The sequence below is a fragment of the Tubulanus polymorphus genome, chromosome 3 (genome assembly GCF_964204645.1).
Source record: "Tubulanus polymorphus chromosome 3, tnTubPoly1.2, whole genome shotgun sequence".
NCBI classification, from domain to species: Eukaryota; Metazoa; Nemertea; class Palaeonemertea; order Tubulaniformes; family Tubulanidae; genus Tubulanus; species Tubulanus polymorphus.
In genome coordinates this window covers 3610794-3636041 of record NC_134027.1, presented here as the reverse complement: position 1 = coordinate 3636041, position 25248 = coordinate 3610794, and the positions used below count along the sequence as shown (strand labels likewise).

The 25248-nt window shown below is 37.0% G+C and overlaps 4 protein-coding genes across 8 annotated transcripts; 3 read left to right on the top strand and 1 right to left on the bottom strand.

Moving 5' to 3' along the window:
* LOC141902805 (uncharacterized) lies at window positions 1-1715 on the top strand. The gene is made up of 2 exons (XM_074790701.1): window positions 1-315; window positions 1438-1715. Exons 1-2 carry the CDS (start codon window positions 58-60, stop codon window positions 1636-1638), a joined length of 459 nt encoding a protein of 152 aa, XP_074646802.1. The 5' UTR covers window positions 1-57; the 3' UTR covers window positions 1639-1715.
* Window positions 1716-1901: 186 nt separating this feature from the next.
* On the bottom strand, window positions 1902-7131 carry LOC141902804 (protein DD3-3-like). Its single transcript, XM_074790700.1, has 13 exons — window positions 6961-7131; window positions 5654-5813; window positions 5483-5560; window positions 5246-5390; window positions 4983-5162; window positions 4713-4899; window positions 4406-4572; window positions 4174-4321; window positions 3987-4091; window positions 3826-3888; window positions 3439-3740; window positions 3188-3259; window positions 1902-3101 (listed from the first exon to the last, which is right to left on the bottom strand). Exons 1-13 carry the CDS (start codon window positions 6963-6965, stop codon window positions 2734-2736), a joined length of 1980 nt encoding a protein of 659 aa, XP_074646801.1. The 5' UTR covers window positions 6966-7131; the 3' UTR covers window positions 1902-2733.
* LOC141902803 (protein DD3-3-like) lies at window positions 6385-11549 on the top strand. 2 transcript variants are annotated; one of them, XM_074790698.1, is made up of 15 exons: window positions 6385-6435; window positions 7290-7376; window positions 7742-7795; window positions 7898-7984; window positions 8104-8199; window positions 8277-8415; window positions 8492-8605; window positions 8689-8847; window positions 8943-9148; window positions 9259-9501; window positions 9586-9756; window positions 9836-10065; window positions 10152-10368; window positions 10473-10587; window positions 10696-11549. In XM_074790698.1, exons 2-15 carry the CDS (start codon window positions 7312-7314, stop codon window positions 11086-11088), a joined length of 2289 nt encoding a protein of 762 aa, XP_074646799.1. In that variant the 5' UTR covers window positions 6385-6435; window positions 7290-7311; the 3' UTR covers window positions 11089-11549. The 2 variants fall into 2 exon arrangements, with proteins under 2 accessions (XP_074646799.1, XP_074646800.1); XM_074790699.1 differs by lacking the exon at window positions 6385-6435 and adding an exon at window positions 7564-7668 and having other exon boundaries at window positions 7155-7376; window positions 10696-11548.
* Window positions 11550-12571: 1022 nt separating this feature from the next.
* Window positions 12572-24426, top strand: LOC141902697 (uncharacterized). Of its 4 annotated transcripts, none has more exons than XM_074790534.1 (22): window positions 12572-12836; window positions 15252-16213; window positions 16312-16422; window positions 16585-16680; window positions 16759-16826; window positions 16930-17089; window positions 17230-17391; window positions 17545-17672; window positions 20730-20817; window positions 20906-21089; window positions 21199-21210; window positions 21681-21744; window positions 21853-21928; window positions 21997-22092; window positions 22173-22316; window positions 22410-22553; window positions 22681-22802; window positions 22873-22972; window positions 23060-23669; window positions 23759-23863; window positions 24011-24117; window positions 24231-24426. In XM_074790534.1, exons 2-22 carry the CDS (start codon window positions 15287-15289, stop codon window positions 24306-24308), a joined length of 3582 nt encoding a protein of 1193 aa, XP_074646635.1. In that variant the 5' UTR covers window positions 12572-12836; window positions 15252-15286; the 3' UTR covers window positions 24309-24426. The 4 variants fall into 4 exon arrangements, with proteins under 4 accessions (XP_074646635.1, XP_074646637.1, XP_074646634.1 ...); XM_074790533.1 differs by lacking the exon at window positions 12572-12836 and adding an exon at window positions 13352-13483; XM_074790535.1 differs by lacking the exon at window positions 12572-12836 and adding an exon at window positions 14436-14837.
* The last annotated feature ends 822 nt before the right edge of the window (window positions 24427-25248 follow it).

Sequence of the window (25248 nt, the reverse complement as noted above, 5' to 3'; positions counted from 1 at the left end):
GAGTCACAACGATAAAGTCCACTGTGCCTTCCGAGTAACGACTGCCAAGGTTGAAAGATGACGACTGAGAGTTTGGTTCCAGGTGTCCCATCTGTCTATCTGGAAAAGAACGAGGGTAGTATGCCAGATAATGCGGTTTGTTTGGCTCATCAGAATGATGCTGGTCCGCTGTACCTCGGCGTAGCTGATAGCCCCGAATTAGGACGAATTCCGGGTAAGGTTTTCGAAGGAGTATGCTACTACCCGTATGGCGGCGAGGAACAATCGACATCTGATTTCTACTGGGTTTGTGCAAGTTCGGAGGTTGGACTTCATGTAAGTAGTAGATACACCAAAATTATGTCTTTTAACTTATTCTGATGCGACGTAATCATAAAAACTGATATCATATCCTGCGGGGGTTAATCATCAAGATTATTCAAGGATCATTTGGACCACTAGGAAAAAATATTCTTATTATTTGTAATTACATGATTTTATTAATGAATTACTAAACTTTCAGCGTATAGACCTACGTATGCATGTTATGACAGAGAAATAATTGAATTAAATGTCTATCTCAACTTCCCGGCCTGTACTCGAAGTTCAAATTCCGACATGATAAGATGTATTGATTCACATTGGTATTTAGACTGTCTTCGTTGATATATCCCAAATGTCAAGTGCAGTATGATTGAACAAGAATACTGCAAATGTTTGATTTTTAGTGGTTAAAATAAATATAATCCAGTTTACTCAGATAACACCGAGCCCCACATGACTAATGTTAATACGTAAAGAGCCACTCATCAGCTAATTCTGGAGATAAAATAATTGCCCATTAAAATGGAATTTGTATACTGCTCAATATATACCAGGGGCGCAGCCACTGGTTAGACAACTGCGACATATGTCGCACCAATAATTGAAAATACATCATGTTGAAACCTCATAATAAACGTTATTCTGTGTATGAAGGGGAAGCAATGACAGTGGTGCATCAGGCAGTATCTTATTCGCAGGCACAAATGCGGTTGTATAAAGCACTTTGGTTTAGTGCCACATTCAACCATTTTATACTACAAGTGGGCCTTTAACTCTGTGGACGGTTTTATTCCATCACAAGTTCATGCTGCATTTTTTCGATCAAGAGAAATTCCTCTGAATGAAAAACAATGAGCTAAATTAGCTATAAGATTATTCAATAATCTTATAATTATTGTGCTCATTAAGTCGGCTCTGTTTTATTAAGAAGTGGTGTCAACACTTCTGGAATTGTCCATAGCCCAAAACTTTGGGCCATATATCTACTAAAAAATTACTCAAATATGAGCTCTTATAACCTCCAGAATTTGAATTTAAAAATGTTCTCGGGGAAAGGCTACAGAACCCCCTCCATAATAATTCGCGCCAATGGATCTTTTTGTGTGGTACTACAAGTACTGTTGTATTTTCCAGCCGGCAGGAAGTGCACCAAAGCGAGCCTTGGCAACAGGTTTCCAAACTCAGGGCGGAGGGGTATGTTACCACGTGATTGCTAACACGCCTCACGGTACGATCCCTGGAAAGACGAACGCAGCGAGCACGTGTGCCTATTACTCGCATGGTGGCGCTGAACACTGCGCTGATGATTACTCGTATGTCGTCTGGAAAAAGTAAATCACAGCAACGCCAGAATCGATAAACACGATAGATACAACACGACTAGTTGATAATATAACAAATCTTTATTCAATTGATATTATAGAAAACGATTGTATTATATCGTTATGAAAATATAGTCAATGCTTGATAAATCAGTCTTTCAAAGATTATACAATTTACATTTAATCATGTCGACGCAGACTTAGTAGAGATACTGAAAAGATTGTACCAATTAATGCCTGACGATTATTATTAGAATATTACTAAAACCTCGCTCAATAATATATTCACTTATATACTACAGAATTGTCCGTCTTTTTTCTGGACTTATTGTAGGATTTTCTACGTTTAATCAATGCGGGTGGTCTACTGATAGTCTTTATTAAAACACGAATGATTTCCATATGTCAGACTATGATTTTTGCCTCCCATGGGAGGACCGGTCGAGTAGAATACGAAAACGTGGATTTCACTTTGTCAGATCTGAACCCATTCGAAATATCTTCAACGTGACTTCTTAAACGAACAGCTTTCTTCTTAGGACAAAGGACAACTGGCATCCAAGTCACTTACGTCACTTCCAGAGGAATACAATTTGTATTGATCCATTATTTACAATCGGCAAATATATTTACAAACTATGAAAATATGAGTATATGCGAGAATACGTATATATCACAGATAAGAATTATCGTATGTACGAACTATGAACAAGATATGGTTAGGTTATTCACAAACAGGTGCGCCCATTAATAATGCGTTTATGAACAGAACATGATCGCAATACCAATGTATTTCGAGTTATCCCTATACAGAATAATCCAATATCTTGTAGCAAGTAGGCCTACAGTTTTACTAACTGCATCATATACCAGTAAGATGTATGTTTAGAGGATCGATGAATCCGTATCGTTGTATCTTTGTTTCTTTTTTCGATTATGCTAAGTAAATTCATAGTATGTACTATCTAAAATAAAAAATCTGCTTCTAATTACATTTGAAAACATACGATACGCCTATTACCTCGAAATGATTATAGGGACTAGTGAAGTATTTCAGCATACAGTATTAGACACCATTGGGATGGGATACATAACACGGCATTAACTATTATAAAACAATAATCGTTCCTTTTTGGCTTCTATTGGTGAAGTTATTATTTCTCGAGCACATGAAGTGATATTTTCCTTTCTTTAACTTGAGAATGGCTCCTTCGAACGAAGCAGGCGCGTTATTCAAGAGATTGTTTAGTTTTTCAGTTTTTGTGTCCGGAGTGAATCCTTTACCGCAGTCGGCCTTCTTCATACAGCGATAAAATCCGGACGTTGCCATCGATAGCGCTAGACTCTGCGCAGAAACCTTTTTCCCGTGGTAAATCCAGACGATTTCAGCAGCTTCCCACATAGTGTTCGCTTCAATTGGAAGAGGGTAGTTATCGTTGAGATCCCGAATCTGAACTATGTTGTTACGATCAGTTCCTATAAAACAGCAGACGAAAACAACACGATGTAGCGAAGGAGCATTTTCGAAGGAAATTCCTGAGAGTGGAAATCGAATGATTTACCTGTTTTGCCTTCTCCCGCATCTCCCGCCTGACCATCCCCAGCAGGCTGCTGGTTGTTGTGTGAGTTAGAACCTAGATATGATACACATTCAATCATACGATATGATTTGATTTTACAAAATTATGTGATTTTGTAAAATTTTTTTTACAAAATTAATATTTAAATATTGAATAAAGTGTGCTCAAAGTACAGACATACTTTGTAAATAAAGGAATTACTCATTCAAATCAAATCCAATGTGAAGACTTACCTGTCCACTGAATATGTACTGCGTCATTTCCTTCCATTTCCAATGTGTTAGGATGAAAGTCGTATTCAACAGCGGGATAAACCTGTACGATATTACCACGTTTTCCTCTCACGTTAAGGTTGTGAATTGTTTGCTGGTCGGAAATTCCATTTCCTGTCCGTGGTCTCAACACAAACACGTGGCTTCGGTCTTGAAACGTCCGTCCAAACTGCGCCGTGTTTATAGCAAGTTTAAGTAGACTGTGGTCTCTTTCAACTTCGACCAATGGGTTCTGCTTCACTGGTGACATTACCCCTTTACGTCTGAAAAGTTTTTTTTATTTTTATCATATTTTAAATTCATACACCTGACCAGATATGGATAGAAATATTGATGCGTAGCCCCTACCGGTCGTAATTGTAAGATGAATCAGTAAAATACGGGTCATAATCATCTGTAGAAATATTGTATCTGGAACGTAAAAATAAGCATTCACTGTAGATACGTTATCAAACGGTTATCTATATTCAGTTAAATTCGATATCGATAAAAAAATATGAGTGACTTACCTTATTCTTAAAACGCACTGTTTCGCTGCGTTAGAAGGGAAATAGGGAAGAGCCCATGTGTAGTTTAATGGATATCCTTCTCGTCCGTTACCAAGATGATTTGATCTGTATATTAGTGAACATTTTCATAGTTTCATTCGTTTAAATCGTTTTGTCATTAATATCTAATATACATGTCTATACGTACCTGGTCCAACCAGCGCCAGAACAAGATGGAGGGTTTAGCTCTACTAAACATTCTTCTTGCATCGGATCAACTGCATCGTACGGGACTTTCCAGATGTACTTTACTTTACCCGCGCTTAATGATTCGCAAGTCTGTTTATTCTTAACACCTGAAAACAGAAAGCGTTGCCAGTTACAGTTCATTTTTCTTTTTTACAAAACAGAAAGAGTGCGATATTCTTTTTCAAACTCGCCTGGTTTCTTTTCTAAGTAATTGTAAAAATCAACCCATGTTCCTCCATTGACTTTACATTCGGCAAAGTTGTTCCAGCGACTTCCTCTTTTCCAGGTGTTTGTACCTGGGTAGAATTCAACGCACTCGCCGTATGGTTTCACGTTGAAACTATTGCTTTGGTAATGGCTATATCGATATAAATGAATAAGGTGAAAGAGCCAATTTATACGCAAAAAAAAGTAAAATCAGGGCATTCTTATCAACAGTGTGGTAGAAGTTATTCATGAATGACACATCGTGTCCGTGTACCATATACTTTGACGTACCTACACATAGAAGCATTCTCCGCTAAAACAGCTATATCCTTCCACGGAGTTGGATGCCAATATGGGTAATGATCCCTTTCTTCTGGGCACTCATAACCGCGACGGTTACCATTCGGGTTTTGCCTGGTGGAAATGGCACGACTGTAGCCTCTTCTAGAGGCCAAGATCTGATCGGCAACGAATAAACCTAAAAACAAATGACTACGATGACTTTGCGTAATACACCGTATTTGTATTGGATTCCCTTCAATGTTTCCGATTTCTATTCACCTTTATTGCGTTCTCTAGAGTAGCATTTATCATACCAATCCCATGATTCTTGAATGACTCGATTGGTCTCGACGTCCTTTTCCTTCCTAGCAGATCGTTGTTTCATGGTCTCAGTTTTCGGGGGCGGAGTATACTCTTGTGAAGTGGTCACTTGTCCGTTTCTCAATGTATCCAACTTACCTGATTATAATGAAATCATGAATAAGTCAGATATTTATGAGGCATACGACGAACACTTTTATTTCGAAATAAACTTTCAATACCTGCATCTGATTGACACATGTATTGTAAAATGATGTTGCAGTTTTGTTTATGGGGATCTGTGTCTTCATTACCACCGCAACCGTGCTGATTAGTCCATTCAATATTCAGCAAAGTTTTCCCAGCAGATCCACTTTGAAAATATTTCTAAAGGAAATTACAAAATCTATCAAATTCAACGTATCTTATGAAAATAAAGAAAAATATCGATTGCCCTAACAACGTTCCCTCTATCATACCATATAATACTGTTCGGCCTCTGTGGTAGCTGGTGTATCAGATTTGTCACCCGCGTTGTAGCCACCGCGATTGTTGTTCTACGAACACAGATATAAAAATGAAATGTTTTTTAATTGCAAGAGTTTTCATCGAAAACGTTTTAAGTAGAAATCTTGATGCTGATTCTATACCTGCGAATCAAATACTCTGTTGGCATTTCTCCTGTTCGCAGATCTTTCGTTCAAGCGATTGTTTGATCCCCGAGGATTGTGTAAGTATATATCACCTGAACACAGGGGTATCAGAAACAACACGATTTGGATGATTCTATTCATTGTGAAAAATCTGAAACTAAGGAAGAACATCAAGTCAATTATATATACTTGAAACGGTATTATTTAATACTTTGTATTGAGATAAAATTCATGTTCTCCATTATCTACCGTTAAGTAAGATACCGGGTCATTAAACGTGCGATTCAAATAGTTTGTCAGGTTTTATCTAATCGCCGACCGAGAGATGATTGTAGGTAGACAAGAGATAAAGTGGTCATCGGTCCTGATCGGGCACCAGTCGTGTTGTACTCAATACAATTCTAAATCAGTATAGTTATAGGCATTAGTTACTAATTACGTTTGTAACTGCTTAATTATTAATATTGTCCGCGCGAGGATACCGCATGACAGTGCATGCGTCATTGACGTACCAATCCATATAAGGCTTATATATTCGAGTGCCATTGAACATGACGTTCAAAAAACAAATCTTCCTCGTTCCAAACAAACGGTTATTTATATCACAATTTTATATCCGGACCGTATATGGTTGTGTACATTGTCTACATTTCCGCGTTCTAATTCAAAAGGGAAACGTGACTAATTTTCGAATGACAAGTATGAATAATATACCCGACTAATGTTCGTCTAGAAGCTAGCCGTGTTTCCTGGAACAGGACGTTAGGCCGATCTCATCTGTAAGATCGTCTGGTATTCTGCCGAAGTTTTCTTAAAAAGTGGCAAATACGTGTGAAAACAGAAAATATGTATTTACTATTAAAACCGACAATCAATTCTCGATAGAAAAATAGCAACTTTCATTATAGCTATATCCGTATAGTTATAATCATATTATATACGGGTAGATCAAAACGATTTTCTAGGCCAGCAGTTTAATTATCAATTTCATAAACATATGCGTAGGGGTCTATAGAATGCATTAAAATATACGTTTGGGTCTAAAGAATTGATGTTGCAGACAAAGTTTCATCGCGTTACAAAATGGTGCGAACTAGGAACTAGCCAGGGGTTAAACAGAATAGTCCCCGCAAAGTAAACAAACACGGCTCTACGCGTCTATCTCGCATTAACAATCATTTCAACACGAATCTGCCCTTACTATAGATACAATTCTGCTGCTGGTTAAACTCCAACTGAATTATTTAGTTTCTAATCCCTGTTAAAGTTTAAAATTATTGCAATATGAAAAAAATTTAACTTACCGCATCGAAGTTTGCGCTTCATATGACGTCAGTAATATCAATAGCTATTTCTAATTTAAGAACATTAGTCACTTTTTAATAAGCCTAGATTTTATATTTGTATATCGTTAAAATGTTAACAACCGAATGAAACAAATAACCATTTGTAGTATGTTCTCATAACATGTGTTTTTGATTAATCGTATGATTGCAAAACTTGTGTCATTCGAAAATGAAACGGGTCCTATATTGTGGGCGTAATACGCGTATGAACTGGAAACACCGGTGTGATTAGGCAATTAGCAATGTTTACTTCCTGGTTCATATTGTGTATCTCATTAATTCATTAGATCTCGAGAAATAGACGTTAAAATGTGGAATTTTATTTGGTTATTGGTAGGAATAGTATCAGCTGATATCTACATGCATAATCCGAGGTAAAGTCATGGAAGTTTTTCGTTTTCATTTATAAGTAATAAAACGGAGACCGATTCTCCGAGGTTGAATTCGATTGCCCACTTTGGCTATATATTGTATTGAGATAGCGTAGCTTGAGAAATGAAATGATATTTCATCGAGTATGAATTCTCGTACCTAACCGATTAAAGTTACTGTTTGATTTAGTTTCAGATGCTAGCCTATTAATATAGTCCTTTAAATCTGAGGAAAAAAACATCATAAGATACTTGTATATGGTATATTGGTTGTATGACCAGAAAAAAACAATTTGTCAGTGTTACTACTATTACTGTCGGACTTCTTCATACGCCTATTGAGTTCTAATTTTCATATTTTATTTCAGAGGCAGTAATAATAGGCTGGATGAAAAAGGACGAGCAAGAGATAACGCTAATAGGTAACTATTAAAATTAATGAAAGTTGTTTTTATTGTCATTATCAAAATGAAATAAAAACGTTTAATATGGTAAAACTATCTTTTTGCTTGATGTATTTTCAGAATGTTCGACTCACAGAATAACGATCGAGGGGGCTATAATGTTGGAAATATGTACTTTTATCAAGGGTCAAAATTATCAATTGAGTGGTGAGATTTTTATTTGAATTACGTTGTTATTGTAAATCTTAGTCGGTTCTTTCTAATTTTTTTCTTTGATTCGAGTATTTTATGAAATGTTTGTGTTCAATAAGTTCTTGCTATTTTAGGACAAATCAACACTCATGCAATAACCCAAACAATCATTGTGAGCATATCATTCAGTACATGTGTGGTGAAAATGTTCGTGATGGGTCTACTGTTAGGTAGGTTTTTCAAGTCAAATCCCGCCAGCAAAACGATTGTTTTTCTTCTTAATAACAATTTTTTTATTTTGCTTTAGCACCATACCAGAAAATCCGAGCCAATGTGCCAGATATGATTGTAATAATGATCTTAAATATGGTATGAATGAAAACTTTGAACATTACTTGAAATGCCGTTTACGCAATCGTAATGGTGGTCTCTTTACTGCTGATCAGGTAATATAATTTCATAAGATCGAATTCGTGTTTGTGTTGTAAAGAAATTAAGAAGAGTTCCATTATTTGTTCGTAGAAAGTAGGCCCTAAAGCGAAGAATACTCGTCAGAATCCAAATGGCAGAAGAAGAGGATATGAATGTCCTGAAGAGCGAGATTACTATCCATACTGGCATCCTTCACCCTGGAGAGTAAGTATATAAATGAAATTCATCACTTCTTGAATTTATTATTCCTTATATCAGTTACAGTTATATCTGTAACTATGTTATAGGATGTTGCAGTACTCACTAATGATGCTCGCCGATGTCCGTATTATGAAACCGAAAGTGAGAATGTCAAGGGAAGATACTATTGTTTCATACCTGAGACAGTGCTTCGGCAAAATATGTATAAGGGCTTATCGATTCCAAACAATGAGGACGATTGCAAGGTAAAAGTGCAAACCTCAATATTTGATCCGTTGGTTTCTACCCATGTCTAGTATATAATGAATGTGTAACTATGAAGCTCTTGTCTATCGAATAGAAATTTAGATGGCCAGAAAATGACCGGACTAACGGTGTGAGGGGAGTTTGGAAGCTTGCTCCATCTCATGGAATCCCTGCACCTGAATGTAGGGAAACTGAATTTACCAGAGATAATCATCTTGGCAACACAATCGGTGGAAATCCGTCAACTTATAACTGGACTGTTCCGAATATAGAAAGTAAACATTGTGTTCTAAGAATCAGGTATTATTACATCATCTTTTCAAAAATGATGAGTGCATGGAATTCATGTATCTACGACTTGCGTATATCTGATGCAGAATATTTTCATTGTTTATGTTTTCAATGTACAGATACAATATATCAACGGCTGAATTTGATGGTTGGGACGGCAGCACGAACTCAACTCTGAACAAGGCCAAGAGAGGTGTAGCGTCTCAACTAGATTTATCAGAACGTTACGGATTGCAGAAGACGGATGCTGAAAAACGGGGCTACCTTTTCAAAAATAACCCATCAGTTCAAATATTTGCTGGTATCGCTCCATTGCAGTTGGCAATCAACACTGCGCAGTATGGCCGAACATTTCAGGATAGGTGAGTGGTTTTAGGACATGGCCAGAATCTAGATATGGAATACATGAAACTCCGAATTAATAACTGTTTTTTATTTGCGCGCAGGAGTCACGCGTTTGCGATAAAGAAACGACCGGATGATTTAGAAGGGAAGACAATTCGTAATGTGAATGTTCGCGGAAAACGTGGAAACATCGTGCAAGTTTATCCGGCTGTAGAATATGATTATGTGCCGAATACACTGGAGATTGCTGCCGGGGAATACGTGCATTTTCAGTAGGTTTTATTGTAAATACTGTGTAGCCAGTTATTTCATGTATTGTTTATTTGACAAAATGCTCGATTCGTTTTATAGATGGACCGGTTCAAACACCAACCCTAATAACAATGACGGACAAGGACTGGCTGGTACTGATCGTTCTAATGTTGTACTGCAAAGAGTTCAAGCTTATCCCGAAGGAGATGCAGGACGCAAAGCTAACACTTTCGGGCACTGGGGTCGCAGCTATCCGGCTCATCTTGACAATGCTACTTTCCTTGATATGACTAGAAAAGAACAAACTAAACTTGCATTTCTAAAAGATCGTAAGTCATGAGTTTATTTACTTCTTAGAACATTTGTTGCTGTTTAGATGAACGAATGAATAAAATGTTTGAATTTTTCATAACAGATCAGTTTGGTGGTGAACTCTCTGAACTGGATGATGCTGGAACATATTTCGACCTCGGGCCCAAAAAGGTTACATCGACAGGAACGTCTTATTTCATGTGTACGCGCAATAACAATTTTTCAAATCGCAGCCAAAAAGGAAAAATCATTTCCGTGCCATTTGTGTCAGAATACAGCAGTATTGGGTGGAATGGTGGAACAATGACTATCGGTGATAGGTTCGTAGGCACATCTCGAATGTTAATTCTATATGAAGTTAAGAAAAATATTCAAAAATGTCATGTTTATTTTCATTACGTGTTTGGTTGTTGTAATCTTTTAGGGCTTATATTCAAGTTCCTCGAGGTGCGTTCGTGTTTCTGCAGAAAATGCATTTAGAAGAATGGACTCCCGCTGTTGGTGAGAAGAAAATAGCTGAAATGGGGAGACAAAAGCCAGTAAGTCTAAAGGAATGCAGACATGCAACAATTCTTATGAAATACCATACCCGGTATCAAAGTAGTAGAATATGAATGGTTTTATTGCTGACTGTGTTGTCATTTCAGTACGGTAACGATTACGCAAGCAACTTCATTGTTATTCACCCGCAAACGAAACTGACAGCTAGCGGTAAAACTTTCAATGTGAAGATGAAATTAACAGGATCGGAAAACAACGTCGCTATCTACCGAACAAACGCCGACAATTTTGCAACTTGGACGAGAATCGACGCGCAAATACAGAACCAAGAAGCCAACTTTGCAGTTAGTGAAGGAGGGGTTTACATAGCTCGATTGCAGTCTCCAGTCGGGTTGATCGTAGGCATTGTTGTTTCATTGCTAGTTGTTTTGCTCATTGTTGTTGGTACTACTTGCTATTTGCGTAGATATCCCGCTAAATGGGTAGCTATTAAGAGTCGCGCCTCTTCGTTCCAACGTTCATTTCAAACTCGAATTTAACTGTCCGAACGTCTGGTCAGAATTGTCAAAATGGTGCTTATTAACTTGTGGATGATGTACATCCATCAGATTAGAATATATTTGATGATTACAAAACTCTGCTGGCAGAGAAATACTTATTTTACCTGATGATATTATTTTGTATATACAAGTTATTAATGATTATCGGAGTAAGAAAAGTTGTGTCGTAGTTTATTCCAAAAATAATTCATTCCATGTTGTTAACCAAATACAAGAGAGTTTTTTATATAATCATAGTTGGACTGAGCAACATATTCATCTACCTCAAAAAGATGCAGAGTCGATATCATGATTGTTGAAAGAAAAGATTGTTGGAGAGAAAATACTTTTATACATAATGATTATATCCTAACCGTGATTTCAAATAGAGACAAATCTATTCTAGTTGTTTGCAAATAAACTACGGATATTTTCCTGCGCATTATCGATAAAAGACGGGTTCGTTTGAGTTCTTTTTTGTTTTACGCGAGGAAGGATAGAGGATTTGATTGTGTAATACTAATGGAAATATTGGACAGCTTAATGTACCAAATGTCATGGAACTATTATCTTTTCAATGATAAATGTTTTGTCATGTAACGTGTAGGTATGAATGTGAGGGGTGACTGGGCCCTTCGGGTAATAAGTTTATTTTAACTTTACCAGTCGTCCAGCGTCTTGTATTACATTATTTTGTATCTATTCCTGCTACTTCATATTGTAATTTGAATCGCGAATAAAACATTATTATTATTACTGGTGAAGTTAAAAAGATAAGAACTTATGACATTAAAAGCCCAGTCGATCACATTCATACCATAAGACAGAGTACGTGAACATCAAGTCATGTTATAAAAGAAGCTGGGATATTTGGAAAGAAGAACTGAAGTAAAGGACTACGAAAAGGCCAACTTCGCGTGTCGCGTGCGGTTAGAATTTCTCTACATTTTGTTATCTTGGCATTTTAGGCGGTGACGTTTGAATATTTGGTTGGGAAATAAAATAAATTAGTTCACTTGGCAGCAGATTCACATTGTGTGTAATAACGGAAGTTTATTGAGACGGTATAAACCGCTGATATTGATTGATCGCCGAGTAATGGACTATTCTATAATTACGATAATTACAGCAAACTTCAGCCGTGGTTGGAGTTCTCTGGGTTTAATATCACCGATGACGAAACGGACACTATTCCAGTATCTGTCCCAGTACGAACTCGATAGTTCTTTGCGGGGAATTCCAATCGATAAATTGCGTTAATTTCACCGGACTTGAAAAGTTATTTTACAAATGGCCAATGACACTTATCGTGCTATAACACAATAAGTTGATTTTTGCCGTACCGTTATATCTTTGACCGGGCCATGCGTGGTTGGATTAGACATACATAGGAACGTCAGTTGTCATGCGGCGTTGGAATTCTATTTAATTCGTGTCAGTTTTTAGTGTTTCCAAGTTTATACATAAATTAGGAGACACAGTGTCGTGTAGGCAAAATCTTATGTTGATAGGTATAATTGTATAATGGTGGGAATACACCGTGATTTACAATGTCTAGGCTTTGTTTGTCCGTGGGATTACTCTTTTTGTGCTGTGGAAAATATTTAGTACGTAATTGATATTAAGCCGTAAGATATCATTTTTATGAACGTCGCCGGTTCGGCGAATGAATAAGACCTCACGAAATATATCTATACGATGAACGTACCTTAAATTGTGGAAAACCTCGGAATGTGGATAAACCTTAGGTAAGTTAAACGTGAAAAACGGTCTCTAATATATCGTTAGGTTACTACAACATTATGAAAAATAATGTACAGTCATATATACCGTTCAGTCCTTTCCAATGCCACGGTTGTGACCAATACGAAACATGGCCTTATTACAAATTTGGCGTCGTAAAGAATGGTATTTCCATTGAATTTTAGTTAGATTGAGCAAATTTTGTACTCTGAAAAATGTTGGCGTTATGTGAGCAATGGCATTAAAAACGATTCTAACGGACTGTAGTTCATCTTCGCAACAGTCGCGCCAATCTTCATGAAATAGTTCATACATGGCCTGACAATAAACGTTGGTCGAATCAAACCAGTGAAGTTCTTTCTATTTGAAAATTCATTTTGAAAATGTATCGTGCAAGAGGTCTACTGCATTTTATAAGACCCATTAAGTATAGCTTTTCTGTCGCCAGACGACATTCCGATGTACCAACACGAATAAATTGCCAAAAGTGAAAGAGGAATTTAGTTTAGATAGGGAAGAGAAAATTATATTTTTAAGAGTCCCCGAAATAAACTTGTTTGGTCGAAATTAGAAAATGTGTTAGTTATTCGAGTGGGTAGGATAAGTAACTCGGTGGACCTCACGAGACGAGTGATTTCAGAAGGAAAAATCGGTTGGTAATAATTTACAACATAATCGCTGTCAGTTACAAGCAATAAGTGTTCTTAGCGAGGCCGCATGGCTGACTTAACAACTGGTATTAGTTAATAACATAAGCTTTGTAACTAACACGTCACTGAAATCAGTTTAATGCGCACTGCTTTTATCTGTATGATAATTACTTTCCAATGCTTTAAGCTGTAATTAATCGCCATTTTAGCAATTTTATAAGGATTTTATACAGTTATCGTCGAGTCTCAACCAGTGTTTACAATTCAGTAGTCAGATTATTATGCCTATCATCAACCTCGGGACTATTTTTCTTCTGACTTCATTCAGCTGCAATCACGACAGTGTCACAAATGTTGATATTTGTATAACACCCGAAGGCCTCATAAATCTTATGAACGGTCACCATAGGAACACGGGAAAACACTAGATTGTCTGACTGTAATTACCTACGTCCCATTGAAGTATAAGACGGAGGGAACCAATTATTATCTGATAACATCTACCTTTCTGGAGATTGGAAAAAGGTCGTCTAAATCTCCAATTATAAAAAGACTAAAGGTTATTAATTGTAATAGTTAACGGTAGGAATGGTCACCATTTTCGGTCAAACCCCTGTAGCGTGTGGGCAGTGATTCCAATGAATGTACGTCGCACGTCAAGATACGAAATATCCAACTGTGTGACAATAATTAATTGGATCAGCCATGTGCATCACTATAACAGTTTTACAAATTATAATTCTGTTTATATATGATTATCTATCATGAAACTGGTCACACTTAGACAAATGCGCTTTTTTCCCTACGTCATTTTTTATATTGAATTTGGAACATTATGATACGTATAATACAAAATAAACAAACTTAAAATAGCCAAAAACAGCAACGGTACGAGAATAGCAAATTACCGTAATGTGGATTTATAGCTTAGGCGTTGGTGTTACCACAAACCAGCGACAATTAAGGTGATAAAAATATTTCTTAATGTGAGGTAACCTCGGGGCTGGAAGAGTTTATTGAGAACCGGTTGTCAGTATTCTACTAATATCAATCTCATTTGATTAGAATTACACAATATGTATCTAATATTCACTTTATTTCGAAATCCCATGGAAAAAGAAGAACAACTTTCTAGAATTAGAAAATATTTTGCGTTTGCAATGATAGCGTGACTGGCATAACTGGTGATATCCGGCGTGTGAAAACGATTACATGGATTATCCATTAAAACCGATATTTCATCAGTAAAACTATACTTTGATTCCCATGCAACTGATCTGTTTTCTATAAACCAGTTTACCGAACTATGAAGACACGTAAGAATAAAGACCAGTTTACAAGGTTTTCAGATTTGCTGTACGTACGTTTATCTAGATTTAGATATAGTCGTCTAATTTCTGAAGTAGGTCAACATCAAATTAAAATCATTCATAAATCCATATCTCTATAACATAAATTTTTCAACCTATAATTAGCTTTCTACAAACCGTTTAGTTGTTCGTAGTAGCAAAAAAAGTAAAACATGTTGCCGATTAGATTCTCAATATTAATTGCATAATTTATGAGACGGTTATTTTCAATGGACATCCATCTTTTCGTAGTGTTAGTTCTGACATTCGCCACAATGCATAGATACTTGTATTGACTAAATATATTCAATCTAATAATCATTTTTAGGTGACCTGACTGGCAGGTTTCGTAATGCAATAATCCTGCCACCATTCTGTACGTAATTCGATTAGAAATTATCAATTAATTGTTCATTTTTAGCGTGAGAGAAATGTAGCGTTCCTGCTGGGAATAAAATGAATGGGCCTACTAAACTTGCCACGCCACGAAGCATGCCTTTACAACTCGACGATGTCAGTACTAGACTACGTGCATCTCTACCGGAATTTCAAGTGACACCTCCGTCTCCGATACGTGACGGTAACAGTGACGATTACTTCATGTTCCCCGTTCCTCGCCAGAACGACGACATCAACTCCGTGAAACACGCAAACATGACGAAACGGAGTGATTACGACGCTTACGAACATGACAGTGATATATCGTTACATCCGGATTCCGACGAAGAAAGATTTTTGGAGCAGTATATACAACTGACCGCTGGATATATGGAAACTGATCAGTCGTGGAAGGAGACTTTGGAACAGCCGGATACAGTAGCCAATCATAGGGAATATAAAAACAGTGATTTAACTACTATTCCGGGTCAAAGCGGAGAAATTGAAACTTCGAATGATAAATGCGGATTCGAAGTTCATTCGTCGACACACGCGATCGATAAAAGTGTTCCCGCAGTCGAAAATAAACCAAATGGAGAATCAATGAACGGAATGAAAACTGAAACTCGCGAAACGACATGTGAAGAAACATCTGATATAGGTGAACAGAGTTATCATCATCAGCACGATGCTCAATCTATGCCATTATTAACTGAATCAAATCAAAACGGTGCTAAAATTGACGAGGATTCGAACATTGAAAACGACAATGAATCGATTGAAAACAGTAGTGAATATTACTCAGGTAACGACGAGGACTATCCAACAGCTCGAACCGGCTGTGAAATACTCGACCCTTCCGCCGATCCGTTAAGTATTATTCCAAATGTTCATAAACCTACGAAACATAAAATCAAAGATCCGTTTGCGGCTTTAGCTAAGAAGATATTCAAAATGGTCGACCAAGATGAGGATAATTTGCTAAGCAAAGTGGAATTAGATAAGGTAAGCGTTTTTTTGGCATCGTATTGAAACAACAGACGCCCGACATGAAACCGACAAAACTTTGTTAGGCCAAAAAATGAGGCTGTTTGAATTTTCAGTTTTTCCAGTCGAAGAGTTTAGTCGATATTTCCATCACAAGTGCCGATATCATAAAAATGAATGAAGACTCAAAACACAAGTCGGAAAATACAACAAAGAAACGTAAAAAGGTTTGCTCAAGAAATATCGCCTTTCATATTAACTGTTGGCATACGTTTCCCTTGTCGTATAAATCATAAAAGCGGAGACAGTGACATCCGTGTCGAACTATTTGTGTAAAATATGCAGTATCCATGACAATGTATGAATATGAACACGTGCTAATCTTTCAGTCACGTAAACCGAAGACTGGTCTCCATTTACCCGAATTCGAGAATCTACTCACAGAAATTCTGAAGTATATTTACGGAAAATCGACAGAATGCACAGTACGTGTAACCCTATTATCTTATATGTAACATCAAATGATACTAAGATATGCTTAGTTTAGAGTATTACTATTTCAGGGAACTTGGGTTGAATTAGATGGACCCGATAGTTTAATCTACTTCAATAAGATAACTGGTGAAATGAGGTAAAACGATTTTCCACAACTTTGTGATCTCCGCCTCGACAAGAGTCATTCGCAACTGCGTGAAAGAAATCCGGTCACTCCGATCATTTAATGTTTGTTTTAGGTATGATATACCCGAGGAATATTACACAGTGATAAAAGAAGACGTGTTCGAAGACGTGATCTTAGATCTATTAGAGAAACAGGAGGCAAATCATGAGAAGGATAGTAAAAATAAAAATCCAAAAATCAGAGGCGAACTTCGACGTCGTGATTTTGAAGAGGTAAGTCTGTTCTACTTGGAATTTACGTTAAGTTCATAAAGAGATAATTTCCACCAAAAAAAAAATTATTTGTATGGAGCAGGCTATATTGATAAGAAAAGCATTAGGAGTTTATTCTTGGCGTGCGTGTCTTATTTCAGATGCTTTCTTCAATCAGTTTCTGTCTTCTTCTCTCGTCAGAAGATCAAAGGCAAATTAGGAAACTATTCAAGAATGATAAATCATCATTTACTCACGGGGAATTTATACCGATAGCTAAACGACTGGTGCTGTTAGTCTACGAAGCGCGACATCCATCACCGGTAAGAGATCTGAATAGGCTCCAAATAAAGATAGCGATGGCTTTGGATTGAATATTTCAAATTCATTGCCACTTATCAGGATTGAGTTAGGGTACGCTTTAGATTCATTCTTATTTCAGTAGTTTTATTGTATATGTAACTGATATTTTCTAGCACGACTGGTGTATGTTGGTAAGTCCTAAAACAGGGAATGCATACTGGTTCCACAAAAGAAACGGTGAAATTCGACGTTTTCCTCCGCATTCAGTCATCAGAGCTCAGCAACAAGAATTGATGGAAAGGTAATTAATACAAACTTCCGAGTAGTCTTCCAAGCAGTAAATATCTGGTATTGTTTCAATGAGGGCTAACACTTACGATCGTATGCAATTCAATAGCTAGATAAGGGAAACAGATATACATTTAATGATTTTACATTTCATTTGAAATTATCTAAATCTGTTATCTTTAAAAATCATCCTCGCATGCTATTGCAGAATAAATCTCAGGAATTACTTGAAATAACGTAAAAGATCATTGAAATCAGTGATCAGGGTCTATTCGAGTTAAACCCCTTTCTTTGATGAAGGACCTGCCAATAAATCCGAAACGTCTGTAAGACAAATCATCAGCAGCGAACAGAGATTTGATTTCAATATCGAGCAGATTCCACCACTATAATCGCAGATTCGAAAGCAAGTGAAATTGAATGAAATGAATTATCTTGTATGGAATGACTAAATGCACTGTCATTTCAATCAGGGATACTATTCAACAGTTCGGGGGCCTCGTATAATGTACATAACATCGTAATACATCAATGAATGTTGAGAGAACTGATTGGTGGCGATCGATTTTAATTTGAGAAGTTGATGAAATGTAAATGCTAGGTTAATCAAGAGTAATGTCAGATGCTGTCTAGCGGTAATTGGATTCTGTCTGGCATCTATAGTTGCGTGGTTTTGAATATAATCAATCTGATTTTCCCGCTATTTTTAGTTCGGATTCTTTTTATAGATTTGTATTGCGACAAAGACAATAATATATCGTTTTATCACGTGACTGGCCTGATTCGGAATGCATTTGAATAAACGATACAGAAATGCACGGAGTTCTGACGGAATGATTATGGTCACCCACATTCAGATTGCTCGTTTGATACATAGATGATTCAAATTCTTGGGACCAGTAGCACAGTCGGGACCTATATTTAGGTCTTGATTGAATGTATTCCGGATTGCAAGCTCCTATTGGCCGCTTCTACCAGGTTTATGAATTATGCTATTCCGAAATATGTATAGAGCGTATTCTGGTTGAAACGAAGGTGCTTGAAGAATAGGCCGACCTGCCAAAAAGACCATCTATAGCAAACAAGACCAATCTGTGTAGCTGAACCGTGGTGAAATGTTATAACGCTAAGCTTCAATATCTGAAATTAACAACAATTTCAAAATTCCATTGGGATATCTGTGATAATTTCGACCAATCGGAAAAAAATATGATCGCGTGAATCGATGTTTATCTGTCGAGCAAACTCTGGTCAACACAACGGCAGTTCGACGACACGTCAAAATTGCGTTTCCTTTCGTAACGGAAGTAAACATGGCCGGTAATGTGATCTCGACTGTTAGTCCAACGGTAGCGTGTATGTTTTACGTGGTATTAAATTCCATAGCAACGTCATCGTTAACCGTGCTTGTGATCGGCCATTACGCTGTCAAAACCGACGCATGAAAACGATAAAATACTGCCTTGTATAATGCCTATATAAACTGCTTATAACATGCGAATAACTTGTTTACGAAAAGAGAATATATACTTGTTCAAAACATAGAAATCGTCAAGAAAAAATCAGTCTGGGTCGGGCATTTATCACACGTATCTACAACCTTGTTTATCAAATAGATAATCATCCACGTAACCTTCTACGTTAAATTGATTCCTCCAGGAAGCTCTCTAAAATTCACTTTTGAATTAAACAGTTCTCACTTGAGAATTACGAATAAACGATGTTCATCGTATCTCAAAACATGATATTGTGGGTAAATCTGACGTCACAAGCGTCGGGAAACAGTTTGTCTCTATTGTCATCGTAATCGTCGCGATCAATATATCAGCAGCACAGTTCAGTCGTAATACCAAGTTTACACTCTCCTCTCACCACGCCAATATTTCCTGTTTCTTTAGCAACAAGACTCGCGAACGGATTATACGACCCAATGGCTCGTAAATATCTACTTTTCATATCGTTTTACATAGTGAAAAGGGATAATTCCAATCTGGAAATGTATGCGTTCAGTTCTACGCGCTAAAAACTGAGGATTAAACAAGGAATTTCTCTCTATGATGTCATATCGTAATCGATAAGGTTAATGATCTCTAAAAGAGCAAAACTGCGGAACAAAAATGGACGCGAAAGCGAAAGCAAACTGGCAAAGAGCAGTTAAACCGGGATCTGCAAAGACCGTACCACCGCCGCCGGTGCAAGCGGTCAAATCGCAAAGTGTTCCAGGCTCGACGACTAACAGTCCAAAATTACCGGTTTCCGGACGTAGACTAAGCCTTCGCGGAACAACAGCGGCTTTAATACGTAAACAGAAACATGTTAACGAGTGAGTGCGTTCGATATCAACATCTTTTTTCTTTCAAACGTACCATATACGTTGGTTTATTTCTTGAAATTCTCTCCTGTAAATGTTAAGAGATATGTTATTATGTATCATTGTGCATTTATTGTTATGTCCTTTTGTACATATAGTTTCTCTATTGTGCCTCACTGATAACCCAAAATAGGCATTTCAATCTTAGATCCGATGATGAGTTGAACACGAATTATGATGATGAAATACGGGTGGAATGATTATTGCGTACAAGGAAGATTATCATCAATATTTCATATGATATCCACTGTTTAACTCCGCGCTGATAATGTACCAAAACAATTATTATAATGTACCGATGAACGATAAAGGAAATTTACGATATTATACTGAATTCATAGTTACGCATGTTTTCCATTCTATTATGTTCAATAGAGGTACTGCACCTGACATCACAGCGCGTCATGGTGGACGTCAAGCGCAAGCCGCTTACTGAATTAAAAAGCCCACGTTGTTCAATATGATGCTTGTGAACAACAGTTGGCACTAGCCAGGAATAGAAGTGTGCACAAGGTGCCAACACGTAACAACGGCGTCCATAATTTCACTTCATGAAAATCAGTTTTAAGGAAATAAGACTGTTCTAATCAGTTGTCAGGATGTCACTAATACTAGGCGAAGATTTGGATTTACACGAGACATTATGGTTAAAGGTACATACAGCGCGTTTACAGTTCTGTATTGTCTAACTCATTTCAGAGAACGAGAAAAAGCTTTTCTCAAGCAAACAGTAGATGAACTCAATGAATACAAAGAAAAATATGCACGCGAAAAGTCCCAACGAGAGGTACTGCATGATAATTTAAACTGTAATGAAATTGATGATAAATTTCAATACCTAGGCTACTCGAATTACGGACATTTTCATTTTTCAGAATTTTGAAGACCAGTGCTCAAAACTTATTGAAGAACTTAAAGACACGAAGGAGAAACTTGCAAACACAACGGAAGAGTTTGAAACTTCAAAATCAGACTTACAGGCAGCCCTACAGAAACTCACTACCTCCGAGACTAGTCTGACTCAAGCTGAAGAACGAATCAAAAGTCTCGAAAGTAAAGGTCGGTCAAACAGGCAAAACTGTATAGAAATTATTTTCTTTTTTCCAAAAATCCATTAGAAATCTAAAGTATGGATTCATCTCGGATAAATTCTTTTTTTTTATTTTAGAGAAGATTTTGCGTAAGTTTATGTAATTCCATAAAGCTAAGCTAACTCTGAGTTTAATGACTAACATTGTAAACACATTGACGAGAAGCGGAAAAAAAGATTCTTTACTTTTGATCTAACATCTTAAACGCGAAAAGATATGCTACATTTATTATATATCAAACTAATAGGCAGTAATGGATGAAAGGGGTTTTAAGTAGTTATTATTGCAACTTGGGATGGTATCTACTAACTTGCTATCCATAGAACATTGGCATTTCTCATTTTGAAAGCGCGATGGATTCGGTTTAAGATATTCATAGCGCTTTTCGATCTGCATCAACTTCTATGGAAAGTCATGATTTTTCGTTTGATGATTAATTGGTAATGTTGAATGTAACAATTTTTAAGTGTTCGAAATTGGGGAGGATTTTGCTTTTATGCGTTAGCGTGAGATATACCGACGGGTTAGCATTGATAATGATGATCGATGTGTTTTCCAGTTATGGACGTTGAAAAAGCTGAATTGACAGTTGAGACGATGAAGAAATCATTGGATAATGCTAGGTATAAATCACAGTTTTTATCAGAGTGTCAATAATGAGTTAGAAAATAGGGAAAGTTTTATATCACGATATTGACATGTTTTCGAATAAATTAAATGGTTTACTCTAGATCGATACGAATTGAAAAAGAAACTGAACTCACTACGATCAAATCCTACCTAGAGTTGAAAACTAAAAATCTACAGGTATGTACATTTGTTCTACGTGTACATGGTGTCACTTTTTGTTATTTCTATATATCTGTTTTTGACAGAATGCTGAACAAACGATCGAAGAGTTGCAATCGAGCGTAGAAGATTTGAAAAGTCAAGTCATGGATGAAATTCGGCGGAATGAGCAAATGGATCGAGTAAGGAAATTGTGAGAAATCAGTTATTTTCTAGTTTCTAAATCGTGAATAAAAAGGGCGTTGAATTTACGACGTTGTAGGATTTGAACTGTATAGCAGAACTCAAGCAACAGATCGTGGATAAAAACGAGGAAATATCTAACATCCAGAATCAATTAGACGAGCGATTATTACTGCTTCAGCTGGCGAGAAAAACGGCGAAGGATTACAAAGACCGGATCAAGGTTGTGGATCCGAATTCTAATCACCCCCAGCACTTCCACATGACATCGGTCTTAAACGTTTTTTTTCTATCATTCTATATTATTCTATATTAGGAATTGGAAAATACTGTCTCTGCAATGGATGACCTAGAAAAAGATTTACAGATATCGCGATGCGAAACGCTCACCCTGAAGAAACTACTGCTCGGCAAGGACAAGCTCGTTATACAAAAGTCTCAAGCGCTTGAACTCGCAAAGGTTGTAGTTCATATTCTACGATCTATTTTGTCCGTCCTACACAATCATTCATTCACTGATTCTTTCCCGTGAAAAAATATATTCGTTGAAGTCTCTCGATCGCTAATTAGTGGATATTCTCTTTCAGGAAGTTCTGCTAGAAATCCAAAACAACGATCAGTTTCTTCACATGGTAAAGAAGGCTGGTAAAAAGGCGACAGTCCAAGCGACATTTCCTCAAGGAATCAAATCACAGGAAGACGAAGCCATGTGAGGATAACATTGATGAAGTCATGTCGGTATCATTTTCTTTTTCATGATAAGATCTTTGTTTTTCTAGTGAAAATGGACTGAACACTTGTATCGAACACGACCATCAAATGTTATATGATGAACTGACTGAACAGCTTAATTCGGCCCGCGCAACCTCTCCTATGAGGGTAAGCTATGACAATAATCTGTTATCGTTCGTCACTTGTATCATCGAAGATATGATGGTGCACGTATGTTATTTCGTTAACTTACAGTTTCCAAGGAGTAAACCGAAGAAAGTGTGTTTGGACATAAACACTCCACCGTGTAACATCACGACCAGCAGTTTGAATCTTATAGAGAAACAAGCAGAATGCAAACAGAATATTGGTTTTCTGGAATATATAGCCGACGAACACTTGACTCCGAGAAGCAATAGGGAAACAAACAAAACAAGTGTTGGACAAAATAGACAAAACAAAGCCTTATTAAATGTGCGGAATAGTAGTTCTACGGATGGACGAACAAGTCAAAATCTAAATACATCTCCCGGGGACAAACTGTTCGATAGACTAAAGAGCGCATATTCCATATATCTACCTAACGACTCCTTTCAAAACTTCCGTTCTGTCGAACATCACAATGTGGCTGATATTAGATTAGAAACACCGCAAATACCCGAGCAACAGAAAGAGAACGGCTTTGAGATTGTAACTGTATCATCGGTTAGTTCACGGTCGACTACGAGACCGCCGAGTTCTACGTCAACCTCGAGCAGCGCGCAACCACCGTTACCAAAACTGACTAAATACGAAAAGGACCAGCTAATGCTAGAACTAATACACGTTGGTGATAGGGTTCAGGTGAATCTAGGTCCTTGTAAAGGTGAATGATAAGAATGTATCGACGAATCTATCCGATAACACGCGTATTTTCTCCGCATCGAATATCTTTAAAATTTTTTATATTTTCAGAACGGAGCAGTCCGTATTATTCGGGAATTGTAAAGTTTGTCGGTAGCGTTGATAGGGAATACGCAAGTTTTAGACCACTCATCGGCTTGAAGCTTGACGAACCAGGTATTTGATGGGGCTTATCGCGAAGCCTTTGTACGAAGGCAAAAATCCTCGATATATGTAGAATACAAAAGACCATTACTCATTTCTATGTGGCTCTTGTTTAGACGCACCTTCAACAAATACATTATGGTCATCTGCTTGTTTCAGTTGGTGATACGGATGGTGTTTATAAGGGGAAAAGGTATTTTACAGTTCCACTAAGACATGGAAAATTTGTAAAAGCAACAAAGATCGTCTCAGTATTGAATCCCAGGGTATGCTATATTTCGTGAATGTTACTCTGTGAATCGTACATCAAACTCCTTATGTTTACTTGCTGTCCTATTATATTTACCATGGAAAAATTTATGATGATGAATATTTTCAGGCGGGGAGATATAAAACCATAGATGAAAGTACTATAGAATATCTTCGAGCAAAACAACAGTCATTCAAAAATAGATGAATGGTTTCGTCTGTGAAATGTGTCTTGAAGTGAAACTTCAACATAGCCGATGATTTCGTGCCATGGAAAAAGTTTATAAATCTCCACATTAAGATGGATAAAATTTTTTAGATTTGTCCACAGATTAAAATTGTTTATTTTTCATATAATTATCTTGTTTGTTATTAATAGGTACAAGTATATTAGCAAAATCTATTAACTTGATTTTTTGATTTGAAAATCATTTCAATGAATTTTGGAGATCATCCGTGCTTTGGCTCGGCTCAGCACAATAGTTGAATCCACCGCACGGCCACCTGCAACATATCCTGACTCCAGGACAATCTTCATCCTTGAAGCATTGGTTCGGTAAAATTGCACAATGTGACATACCACCCGGACACGTCCCTGGTTTTGAACCCGGGTAAACGGGATGTTTGACCATCGCTGAACCGGCATTCTATATTGAATTAGAAAGAAATAACTGAACTACGAATGTACATCCCGACAGTTATTTATGCAAGTTTTGTTTAAGATGACTGATAGTATAAAATCTCCTTCAACTTACGATACACGACATCATCAAGACCATCGCAAACGTCAGAACCTTTAGAAAATTTACATCGACGTCAAATAGAAATATCAAATAGACAAATAAACATAGCTTAACCATGTCATAATGGAAAATTGTATACGTAAATACCTGAATATTCACCATCTTTACAATAAACCTTTACTGTAAGCCTAACAACAAAGTGTGACGTGTTTTTGTTTCCAGTTTCGAGTTTATGTCTTTTGATGTGTATGCATCCTTAAATACATACATTCCAAAAAAATCATACATTGCAGGGGTGTTGCAGGACCGGTGCGACATATGTCGCACCTACGAGCAATCATCTCAACTCGCTCGTAGGTCGCGCCGATATATAATCGAAAAACCCATCATGTTAAAACGTTACAA